This window comes from Epinephelus moara, chromosome 17 (assembly GCF_006386435.1).
Source record: "Epinephelus moara isolate mb chromosome 17, YSFRI_EMoa_1.0, whole genome shotgun sequence".
NCBI classification, from domain to species: Eukaryota; Metazoa; Chordata; class Actinopteri; order Perciformes; family Serranidae; genus Epinephelus; species Epinephelus moara.
Window position 1 is genome coordinate 22,006,125 of NC_065522.1, and position 12,515 is coordinate 22,018,639.

At 41.9% G+C, this 12,515-nt stretch overlaps 1 protein-coding gene across 8 annotated transcripts in view; it reads left to right on the forward strand.

The window, feature by feature from the left end:
• clcn3 (chloride channel 3) overlaps positions 1–12,515 on the forward strand; it is a 65,770-nt gene that overhangs the window by 16,171 nt on the left and 37,084 nt on the right. The window contains exon 1 of one of the 8 annotated variants that reach the window (XM_050066860.1): positions 3,624–4,011. The exons of 4 other annotated variants lie outside the window; for them this stretch is intronic. Coding sequence is in view for 2 of the 4 variants with exons in the window: in XM_050066855.1 (XP_049922812.1) it covers positions 9,192–9,279 (88 nt within the window). In the remaining 2 variants the exon portion in view is untranslated. Of the gene's footprint in view, positions 1–3,623; positions 4,012–8,939; positions 9,371–12,515 lie in introns of those variants that run through there. 3 more of the 8 variants (XM_050066855.1, XM_050066862.1, XM_050066861.1) reach the window with 3 other exon arrangements.

Genomic DNA, 12,515 nt, shown 5'->3' on the forward strand with positions numbered 1-12,515 from the left:
CAGCAAGACTCGTATTCATGCAGCTATCTGTATCAAGAATTATAAGTCATGTGGTATATTCTGATGTAGCTGGCACAAAACCCTTAATATATCTGTTAAAGTGAACATCTAATACACACTTTCACTCTGTTGTTTGGTGTTGCCCACGTAAAAGCACACAGTTCTGTGGGAAGGTTGCTATGATGCCCAGAAGAAAGGAACATCAGAAAAGTGTTTCTAAGGTTACACCGTGTACTAATGGTCTAATGTAGTTCCTACAACAGATTGAATGTGCCTGGTAATTGTGGTACTTTTCCTCCTTGACAGTACTTGTTTTTACACTTTTAATAACAAGTCGCAGAATACTAAAACCTGCTTCTTAACCACTGTAAGGTTGTCTGCTTTGTAGAAACACCACTCACAGAAACAGTGATAGACTGAGATTACAGTTTTATATTACAGTGTACGTCTGACTGGCTGCATCTATAGATTTCCCCAGTGAATATCTTCCTGACTTCAGTTGCATGATGTGTAGTAAAGTGTATCAGTGATATAACGACTCTGGAGTCTAGACTCAACCTATTCATTATTAATAAAAGGAGAGTGTGGGTGACCAGGCTGTTCAGGAGAGCACACGTGCAACAGGATGCATACACAAGAGTAGGTAGTGTTGCAGCAAAGGCAATGTTGTAACCTAAATCAGAAAGGATGCTTCTTTGTCAGCTGTATTTATGTTCATTTGTGTCTTAAGCTAAAAACTAACATTGGTATTTCAACATTAGCATTAGCATTAGCAACTATTTGATGGTAGTTTTAGCATTACATTTAGAATTTTAAGATGTTAGCATACTGTTAGCATGTTAATATGCATATTAGCAACTTTTAGGTTTAGCATCACATTTACCATTTTAAAGTGCTAGCATACTGTTAGCTTGGTAATGTGCATATTAATGACTATAAGTTGATAGGTTTAGCATTACATTTAGCAATTTAAGATGTTAGCATACTGTAAGCATGTTAATATGCAAATTGTCAACTATTAGATGGTAGGTTTCGCATCACATTTACCATTTTACAGTGTTAGCATACTGTTAGCTTTGTAATTTGCATATTAACAACTAGGGGTGTAACGGTACACAAAAATCTCGGTTCAGTACGTACCTCGGTACACAAGTCACGGTTCGGTTTTTTTTGGTACAGTAATGAAAAAAATAGACAACTATTAAATATCTTTTACTTATTTGTAACCTTGTTAAAACATACCACCACAGCAGTTAACTCTTTTTACACAATTTTTGAATGAAACAAATATATATAAAATCCTGCTTTTTCACATTGTTTGAATGAAAATAGAAATATAAAAGTGAAAAATAAAATCCTGCTGTTTTTTTAACACATTTTTTGAATGAAAAATATAAATATACATTTCTGCTTTAACAGTTTTACTCAATTAAAATAAAAAGTATAGTGCAGCTGGTCAGCTTTAAAGCCTGCTCAGATTCAGTTTTACTAGGAACTTACTTAGCTTTCCCACTTTGTTAAAGTGCAGTAAACAAAACATGCTTATATCTAAAGTGCAGCTTAAACAATTTTACTCAACTCCAATGGCGTTGGTTATTTCTTTAGCGCGATGGTCAGGGAAACGCTCTTTCTTTTTAAACGACGACGATATCGTAGTTTGCACCAGATTGCTTTTTCTAGTCGTGCCGGTTAACGTTCAAACTCGGGTGGTGTCGCTTTAGATGCGTTAGCATGTTAGACGTGTTTCAAAGTACATACCCGACCGCTGTTCTGCAGTGTCGGCACACTGCTTTTGTCTTGTCAACTTGTTTATTTCCAGCTTCGTATTTTACCCTGAAACCAAAGTGTTCCCAAACGGAGGACTTAAGGTTTGCGGGTGGGTCTTCAGGTTCGTCAGGCACACTTGCCATGTTGTCAAAATGCGAGAATGCGCTGCACAAAGTGAAAGCGGAGATTTACGGGACTCGGTCCGTCACTCAATTATGTCCGTCGGGGAACTAGATATTTTAAATGGTTCGGCTTACAAAAACGGAATTAAAATAAAACAAAATAAAATAAAATAATATCCTGCGCCCAATAATTCGGTACAGGGTCGTGCTGAACCGAAAGTCGCGTACCGAACGGTTCGACACAAATACATGTACCGTTACGGCCCTATTAACAACTATTAGACGGTAGTTTTCGTATCACATTGAGTTTTTAAGATGTTAGCATAGTGTTAACTTGTAAACATATTATTTATTACATTACTTGATGTTGTGCGTGTTAGCTTATTAGCTTATGTTAACTCTGGTAAACAGCTACTCAGTGTACACCCTGAAAAATGATTATTAAAGTTGGTGGATAACGCTTAAAATTAGGAACTTATTCAGCATAAAAAATGACGTTTGTCACATTAATGTGTTTTAGTCAGTTGACCACTCATTTTTAAGAAGTAAACATTTTTGAGTAGTATGGAATTAAAATAAATATGTTACAGTAACTTAAATAAAATAATTTGACCACTAAATATCACCCACAACTTTTGGATAGATATTAAGTTGGTTCAACCTGATTAAGCTTTTTGAGATGTTGTACTTATCTAATTGAGTTTGTCAGATTATAAAAGACTTGTAGGATTTACTCAATATTGCCGGAGTTGGCACTACTTGAGATGCATGCAAATTGTTACCTTATTTTTTAAAGTTGAACCAATGGATTCTTTTTTTGGATTGTACAGTAACATATATGTGTAGGGCTTTTATCGTGAAAGGTAAGAACAGAAGGTATGTGCTGTTTTAGTTGAGGTTGAATTGGTTATTCAAGTTTGCGGCCTTGTTGGTTTGGACTTCAGGGCCCTCGTGTCATTGTTTTGTAATGCTCATAAATAGGCACAGCTAAGTTTTTGATGACTTTATTTTGCGGTGCAAAAACTCAGAAAAATTTCTGCCGTGAGCCCCCCAAAAAAATCACTTTTTCTCTGTGTAATATTTGCATTCTGTGGAAGGAATCATGACCCAAAAAAAAGTACGAAAAAAAATATTGAAGTGCAAATTAATCACAGAAAAAAGGCATTTATATTTCGCTCTTTGTCTATGCCCCATCACATCACGTTGGGGTAGTAGAGATTGTGCTTATCTTCTGTATGTGTGTTTACTTAAGTGGGAATGGCTACCATGTCAGCGTCTCCAGTCTCTGTGTGGTGATTAGCCTCTCACTCCTTTCCTCTGAAACTGGACCCCTGGGCAGTTTACTCTGAAAGGTGAAAGCATGGGGTAACCCTAACCTGCCACTTACACTGTAACTGCTGCAAATACAGAGTGAGCATCAGTAAATGACGAAATCTGACAAATACTTGTGTATCAACAGGTTGAACAGAGGCTAACAATCATTTATAAGAACAAGAGGGGCTTCGTCCTTCGTCTTTCAGCCGAGGTCCCTAACTACTGTTTGACCTGCCTGTCTTGTTTTGTCAGTATTTTCGGACTGTATTGTAACACACTACTGTATCTGCCTTGGCTCCACCCACACGTGCCGCGACATTCCCATGAACTAGTTGGGCTGCCAGCTGGTGTGAGCTAGCATTTCAGGAAATCTCTGGATGACAGTTCCTCCTTGAGGCTGGTGCGCTGCCTGTCTCTGCCTCCCTGTGCTATTTTTACGTTGTAGTGAGGGGTGGGCTCATAGGAGAGCTTGTAAAGCCCTCCTCTGGGCTGAAACTGCAGAGTGAGCAAAGAGGGCCGGCTCACTCTGTGGTCCCGTGGTGATTTTCGCTGGAACTTTTTGTTTGCTTGAAAGAAGTAATGGAGATAAACGGAGCAATGCTTTGGGAAGTTTGAGCTGAGAAGGATTCATTCTGTTTTTTTGTTAAACTCACTGGATTAAAGAGGCTTGAGACACTTTTCTGTTTCAAACTTCATGTTGTGGTTTTGCTGTTTTGTCATTCTGACTGGGACTTGTTGAGCAGAGAGGTGACAAACTATGGTTGAAACCACCTGTGTAATTGCCTAGCAACAGGAGCCCTGCTGACAGGTAAGGGACTGTTTAGGATCAAGAAAAGACCTTTTTATATTATAGTGAAAACAAAGGAGTGTGAAATGTCAGCATCCTATTGTTTATGCCTGGGAACTGGAAGACGTGACTTATGCTGCATTGTTTGATATAATAACACACAATCACACATGTTTACAAAACACCTTCTGCCGTCAAATACAGAGACTGTGTGATCCCTTTTGGATTCAACGCATGAAACCCACTGCAGTTCAGAGGGGTGTAAAGACAGGAAAGTGGGGAGGGTCCCCCTACATCAGGGTCAGTAACGTCTGGCTTGCGTTATGGCATGTATGCTACGAGACGTTCAGATTATATCTCACATCCTCCCTGTAGAGTCACCATGAAAGAGGAAGATTAAGCAGCTGTTATTCATCTGATATTGTAGTCACTTTTTGCCCATCTCCAAAACACTTTCTCTCTGCGTGCTGCAGCAGAGGCATCTACTGCAGTGAAATTTATTCAGAAATACCCAAAATAACAAGGCAGATTGGCAAATAACTGCCATGGGGAAATAGTTATTTCTTGTTTGTGCAACCACAAAGCTTTCTTTCATTTCATCTATGAATAGGCTATTGATTTTGGGTCGCTGTGCAAAGTTTTCTTCTTTATATGTTACAGCTGTAAACAGAGATTGACCAATCTGACCTTTTCTCTTCCAATACCTCAACTTAAAGGAACAGTACGTAAGATTTAAGGGCATTTCGTGGTATCTAGCAGTGAGGATTGTACATTGCCATCAGCTGAAACTTCTCTTGGTTAGAATTCCTTCAGTATTCACTGTTCAGGAGGTTTTTACCAGGAGCTGAATTATCCACAGAGGGCTCCTCCTCTCCAAAACAAACAGTCCAGGTGATTAAAACCGGTAAAAAATACTGAATAAAGCAGTTTTATGTAGGGCTGCACATCGCCACTGATTTCCTTCGATTGGATTTAGATTCACAAGGTCCTGATTCGATCCAATTGGCAATATTTTACAACACCAATTTTTGCTAGTATGAGAAAGAGACTCTCTGAGAACTAATACAGTAAATTTTACAAGGATTTTTTTTATTTATTGTTTTTAAATTCAATAATAAATAAATTCAGGAGTAAAACTGAATATTTTATAACTAAATGTTGTTTCTAGAGCAGCAAGAGTGATATTAAAACAGCAAAGTCACAATATAAACTTGATATCTCATTGGAAACAAAATAAAAATGTCATATTCCTGACAACACAGTACTGAATGAAGTTTAGAAAGAATGGTGAACACAGACTTCAGTCAGTATCAGTCCTGCTGTCCTCTCTGCTCCTCCCTCTGCTGCTGAGGAGAGTCACTGCCTGCATGTCACATTATGTTTTAAGATACGTGGCACACTGAGCTAAACTGTTTGACATGAGCAGTTGTTTGAGCTTGTTAATTAAATTATGCTATTATCTGGAAAGTAAAACGTAATATTAGCGGTGGTGGATGACAGACTCCGGACAGTGCAGATTGAAACAGAAATAGCTGTATAGATAAAGTATTGACTTTTTTCCAAGTTGAGGTTTCATTGCACTCAGTAACAAACGTAGTTGTCAGCTCGTTATCTTCACCTCTCTGTCTCCACCACGACATGTCTTTGTGCGTAGCAGCCCCACAAGCACAGACAGCAGAAGACAGCAGGAGGAGAGGCTGCTGCAGTATGATAGTAAATTACAGTAAGCTAACAGTTACAGATTAAAGAACTGGTAACGTTGAGCTTCTCAATACTACGGTCAGTAACTATTTAGCGCTGGCGCCCATTTTCTACCGGTGAGTTTAAAGCTTCACATATCTGTAAAAAAACAACAACAGTATATTAACAGAGGGTCAAGTCTTTCAAATGAAGTTTTTGAATCGGATGAAACAAGAAAGCGTGAATGGCCATATATATGGCCTTCTATAGCCAGTGTTTGGTTTGTCTGTTCTGGGCTACTGTAGAAACATGGCGGTGCAACATGGCGATCTCTGTAGACGAGGACCTACTCCCCACATAGATATAAATGTCTCATTCTAAGGTGACAAAAACACAACAATTCTTATTTTCCAGTGATTAAACACTAAAGGAAATATACTTATTATATTATATTTCTGACAATATATCCCCCTAAATCCTACAGACCAGACCTTTAAATTTCCTAGAGATACCAGTTACCAATCTGATGCTACGAATGCTCTCTTTCCCCAGAATTTGATATCTGTATGTGTCACTGGCTGTAGCTCATTGGATCAATTTTGTGTAAGGTAGTGTGAGACCAGGGATTTCTGTAGCATTGAAAACTAAGTTTTGACAGATACCCAATACACTTAACAAGCTAAGCCCATGTCATTTAATTTACAAGATATCAGACATTTTTGAAAAACTGTAGTCTTCACAGTCTTTTGAGGTCTGACTGACTGGCCAAAACATCAGACAAAGAAAGCAGGATTAACAGCATCACGGAGAACCTGAGAATCTGAGTCTTGAGGAAACTTAGGAAGACCAAGTTCTTGTTAACGTTTACAAAGATGTAATAGAAAGCATCCTGACTGAAAACATGATAAACTGCAGCGGGGTATTAAAACCGCCCAGAGCATCATTAGTACCCATCTACGGAGCATCCGTGATATGGGTGAGGTTAGGGGGGCCTGCACAGAGCCCAAAGGATATTAAAAAACATTATCTACCCCAGCAACAGCCTATCCACCCTGCTGCTGTCTGACAAGCGATACAGAAGTACCACCAGACTACAGAGCAGCTTCTCTTCTCAACTCATCTTCTGTACTTCATCATAAAACAAGTTTTTTTTGTTGTTGTTTTTCTTGTGTAGCATAAAGGGATTACAACTTGGATTTCGCTGTGTAACCTTGTGTTGTAGAAAGACAATGATCCTTGTCACCTTGAAGTAGTCACATTCTTGGGGCAGGAGCCACTACATTCTTTGCATTTTTGCTTGACAAATGACTTTCTGACCAACAGTTGTGGGGACGCCCTGAGAGGAGCTGCCCACTGGGGAGGTCCTCCAATAACTGCATGCTTTAAACCAGTGGTTCCCAACTGGTCTAGCCACAGGGTCCAGATTTCTCCTTTGTCATTAGTTCAAGGTCCACACAGTTTTATATGGTAAGTATCATACTTGTGTTTGGCCATGTCGTCGAGGTAGTTTGCTGTCTCTGTTAGGTAGCTGTCCATTAGTCATTCAATTTACAGCAGGAAATGGCACTTGAGATGCATTCGGAACTGACCCACAACCCACTTTTGGACCGCAACCCACCAGATGGGAACCACTGCTTTAAAGGGCTTTTTTTTTCCTGTTGGCATTTGCACCACCAAAAGAACTGCTGCATTGATGTAAGCCGGCTGGCGGCTGGTATCAAGCCCCCAGGAAGTGCGCAGGGCTTTTAAGCCAATTTTGTTGGAGCCAAACAGTAGCATTTAATCTGTTGTGTAATGCCATGGAGCCCAAAATACTTTTTATACAGACTTACATGGCAAAGGAGAAGTTTGTAAATCAGTGGATACATTTTCTTGAGCATCCAAACCCCCGCAAAATTACTTGCTTCACTACCATAATTTCATCCATTTGGTCCGATAACATTTGGAAAGTCTAGAAGAGCCACACGATTAAAACATTTTATCCCAACTTAAGTTAACGGAACCAAACCACCCTTCACTAAGTCCCGCCCCCGGATACAGGCTGGCAAATCATAGCATAGCATTGGGCCGGCTCAGACCAGGGTCCGACAACAACACAGCTGTGTTCCATTGACTCTAATGCAATCGTTTCAGATTTCCTTCATTTTCAGGCTGGTTTTGTGGATTTGGAGCTAAATGTTGTGCCTGGGGCATGTCGTGTATTAATGATACTCGTTACCTGGAGAGGTTGGAAGAAGATATATGTTTCTTCCCTGTTTCAAAACCAAAATCAAACCCTGAAAAGTGTAGGGTTAGCTAGCTAGCTACTGAAGATATAGCCTACTGAATGTATACACATGCTGCTTTTGCTTTTTAATGATTATAACAGTGAAACAAAGACCGACCCGGCTGTACAGGAACCAGTGAAGGGAAGCAGGGAAACTTTGCTCATGTTCAACCAGCTGTGTGTCATCGTCGTCTGCTTCTCTCTGGAATCACTGTTTCATTTTCCCAAAAATATGATAATATTTCTTCAGGGAGTGCAGTTAGTTACAGTGTGGGCTCCATGCTAGCGAAGACAGCTTGTCGGACCATCGAAAAGGGGCGGGGCTTAGCGAAGGGTCAATTGGGTCTATAGGGATTTGGACTTTTTCACATTTCCAAACCATGTGTAAGAAAGTTCCAGTTTGTTCAGGCCGTCAGATTCTTAGCAAAGTTTATCGTAATGAACAGAGCCCTGCCTCCAGCGCTGTATCCAGGTCTCTTTGTACATCCATGGTTAGTACAGCAACGTCATTTTGCTTAGCGAAGCCTGGACTTCACTGTCAGTCCATTTATCCTTGTTTACTGTTGTTTGTGTTGTCTGTTGTTTACACAGGTAACAGGTTTTTAAAAATGGCAGTGTTGGTGCTGCATTGGCTCGTGTGTGTGTTCGACTAAAGTACGATTGTTCCTCCTTCTTCTAGTCCAAAAACACCTAATGAATTTATAATAATGATGGCTGCAAATTATTTTTGCCAAACAATTAATTGACTAATATTTTCAGCTCTGTTATCAACATCCACCTGTCAGCAATCCTCTTCCCCTAAATGCTGTAAGACCTACCGTTACTCTTGACTTAAACCCCCCTTCACTTGCTCAGAATGGAAAATCCCATGTTAGAGCTCACCCTCACACACCCCTGTGACCCTGCACCATGGTCTCTCCTATACAGGCAGGGCTCACTGATCTCCCCTAGCAACCAAGCAGGCAAGGCTGACCGGCCGGGTGCGCTCGTCTTTCCGTTAGAGAGTGTGTGTGTGTGTGGTGACATCATCAGCCCTAACAGTCAGCTGCTGCAGTGGAGGGAGAGCGAGAGAGAAAAGGGAGGGGGAGGGAGAGAGGACACAAACACACACACACACTCTCTTTCACTCATACACACAAACACACACAGCACTGCTTGTCTTCCTCTGGTAAACATGGCAGCGGCAACTGACACACACGCAGTGAGCAGTGCATAGTGAAGCTTAGCTTAGCCTAGCCTCGTCTCAGCTGTCAACATGGAGGAGGAGGACGCGGCGGCCGACCCCTATTTGCCCTACGACGGGGGAGGGGACACAATCCCCCTGCAGGAGATCCCTAAAAGAGGTACGCCACGTCCCCTCTTCGTTTTCTTCCCCCCTTCCTTTCCTCACGCTGCTGTGATGACAGAGGCCGACCTCCTTCTTCTCCTTGTACAGTGAGTGCATGTAGCCATATGGCAGGCAGACTGTGGTGCAGGTTAAGCAAACGCTGCCTTATCTGTTATACGTGAAGCATGGAAATTGGGGTGCCAGTATGGATTTGAGGCTGCCATCGCTATTGACTGCATGTTCTGTGCGAGCAAACCCTGCCCAGCTCATTTCACCATTCAGCTCTCTGTTGATGATCAACCAGCAGTGTGTGTGTGCACGTCAGCCAGAGATAATGAGATAAAGAGGGAGTTGAGTGAGTGTGAAGGCTTGTGCTCGGGCCTGTAAGCAGCAACAGCAGCAGCAGCGACTTAATGCAACATCATGGGCATCCATTTTACTTTCTCCACACAGAGAGGCACAGTCAGGCTTTGGCTGCTACATATGTGAACTGGATGTTCGTAGATGTAGGCTGTGTGTTGGTGAAGCGTTTCACAGTGTTCCTGCAGTGTGAGGACACCTGTTGGCCAGATACGGGACGTCAGCTTACATCACATCATGCACAACAGGGTACTCAGGGTGAAGGCACGCAGTCAAATACTGACAACTTTTTTTTTTCCCAAGACAAATTTGAGCTCTTACACTGTATCCTTGTTTGTCTTTCCTATGTGGCCTTAGGGGAGTTTTCCTTTCAGTTGCATGTGCGTGCGCTAGTTCCTCCAGGCCTTGATAGATTTTTACGGTGAGCGAGCAGAGACAAAAGGCCCCTAGTGAGTTTAGGACTGCCTACATCCACTTTGTGCAAAGAGACGTCCCTACATCCAAGCTCTTATTTCCTCTCTCGTTTCATAGTTTGTAGTCCAGCTTGTAATCCTCTTCTTTCTTAAGCTCTTCACCACAACTAATCGAACATCCACCCATCTATTTCCATTCTGTCAGCCCTTCACATAGAAGCAGCTTCACTCGTATCTTCTGCAAGTTTTCCATGTCAAGATTACAGGAATTATAATCATCCAGATATGTTTCTGTCAATTTCCTGCCTTAAAGGAACAGTGTGTAAGATTTAGGGGGATTTAGTGGCATCTAGTGGTGAGGATGGCAGATTGCAACCAGCTGAAACTTCTCCCGCTTAGAATTTCATCAGTGTTCATTGTTCAGGAGATTTTTACCAGGAGCCGAATTATTCACAGAGGTCTCGTCCTCTCTAAAACAAACGGGCCAGGTGATTAAACTGGTAAAAATACTGAATAAAACTGTCACATTACAAATCAGTGTTTCGCTTATGCTGTTTGGCATGTTTGAGACAGATCGCTAGCCCCGCACCTGCTAATCTGTGCTCACCTTTTCTCTCTGATAACCTAAGATCCAGACAATCAGGAGGTGTTTGCTTATCCACAGAGGTCAAACAAACGCATCTGGTGATTTAAACCAGTAAAAACACAGAATGAAGCCGTTTCATGTTAAAAAAAATCAGTGTTTCTCTGATGCTGCTCTTTGCGGAGGGGCTGCTAACTACGATGGCCGATGCAAAAACGTTAATAGCCCTATATAGAGCCAGCATTTGGTTGGTCTGTTCTACTGCTACTGTGGAAACATGGCGGTGCAACACAGCAATCTCCGTAGACAAAGACCCGCACCCTATGTAGAAACGACTCATTCTGAGGTAACAAAAACACAATGATTCTTATTGTCAGGTGATTATACACTAAAGAAAACTTATTATATTAAATGGACTAGCACTTCTATAGCGCGTTTCTAGTCGTTCGAACACTCAAAGCACTTTCACACTACCTTTCAGCACTTTGTCCTTGTCTTAACTACCTGAAACCAACTGGTTGCATGTAAGCACAAACACAAATAAGGCACGTTTCAGACTTTGATCCAGTTATCTGTCAGCCTATTCGTGTGACTCTGGGGATTCCACCAGTCTGGTCATCAGGCTGGCGTCGGTCAACATCAGGGCTTCTCAGCCTGTAAGCAGGTTGTTGAGGTCAGTATATGATGCCGATCACATGATGGCTGAGCAGACTAACTCCACTTCAACCGCGCTGATCCAGGCCGTCCTAGCCAGATGCCTCTAAACCTCTCTGATCTGATTTACTCAGCAGTAGTAGAGTAGGTCCAATTCAGGGGAATGCAGGGGTGGTTGTTAGACCGAAAACCTGGAATTTCTCCACCCATCAGACACAGAAACGTCTGAGCAAGCACTTGTCTGATGGTCATTTCCCACCTCATTGATCATAGTAACACAGCAAGGCCATGTTCATTCAGAGAAGTTGTATTATTGACTGTCGGCAAGCCTGCGCGTGCACTGACGTGGCTTTTACCCCTGACGCAGGCTGAGCAGAGTCGCCGCGTCACTGTACTAATGCACAGGGGAAAGAAACAGAAGCTTCATTTTGTGAGCGTGTCTTTTGTGTACGTGTCCACTGAACCGTCGGGGCGTGATGCTGGCGATGTGCTCACATGCAGCCCCCTTCCGTTTCTGTTTTCCGTGGCGTCACCCTCGATTAGCCTCACACTCCTGATTTGGCTGATGGGTGCCAGTAGTGCAGCATCATCAGGAGGCCTGATTTATCTCATCAGTCAAATTCCAGTTTCCCTTCCAAATAAGCCACACTCATTCTGCACTGCACTTGTGAGCTGGAAATGTTGCAGTAGTGTGGTTACTGCAGTGTGGAGCCGCAGTCTTATCTCTGTGCTCTGTTGTCTTCATAGACTGACACTGCTGGATTATTGTCAGTGAATGTTTTCTCTCTCTTTCAGGTGCAGATTTATTTAAACATTACAATTATGCATTTTCTGAAGCACTCAGTTTGCAGCACTCAGATTTTTCATTGCTGGACACTGGCTGGAGACTTTGCAAAATCCCTTGCTTAAATTTTTGTTCCATATTTATGTGTATTAGCAGTCAGCATTTCTACTACTACTGTATGTGTGGTTTGCTTCCTAGTGAATTACCTGTTGGTTTTGGCTCAGGTTTGTTCCACATTTCTCCTGCGTCAGACCATGAATCACCTACAGTGGCCCACGAGGGACAGAAATCTTTCTGACAGATGGATATTTAGCATCTGTTGTCTTTGATTAATGAGTCTGCCATAGAGTTTTCTCAAAGCTTGAATTCTTTTCTGACCCAGGTTACAGAATGTACAGTTCAGGGACCCGGTGCACCAACAGGGCTTACACATGGTTTTAAGCTATGTCGGCTATAAC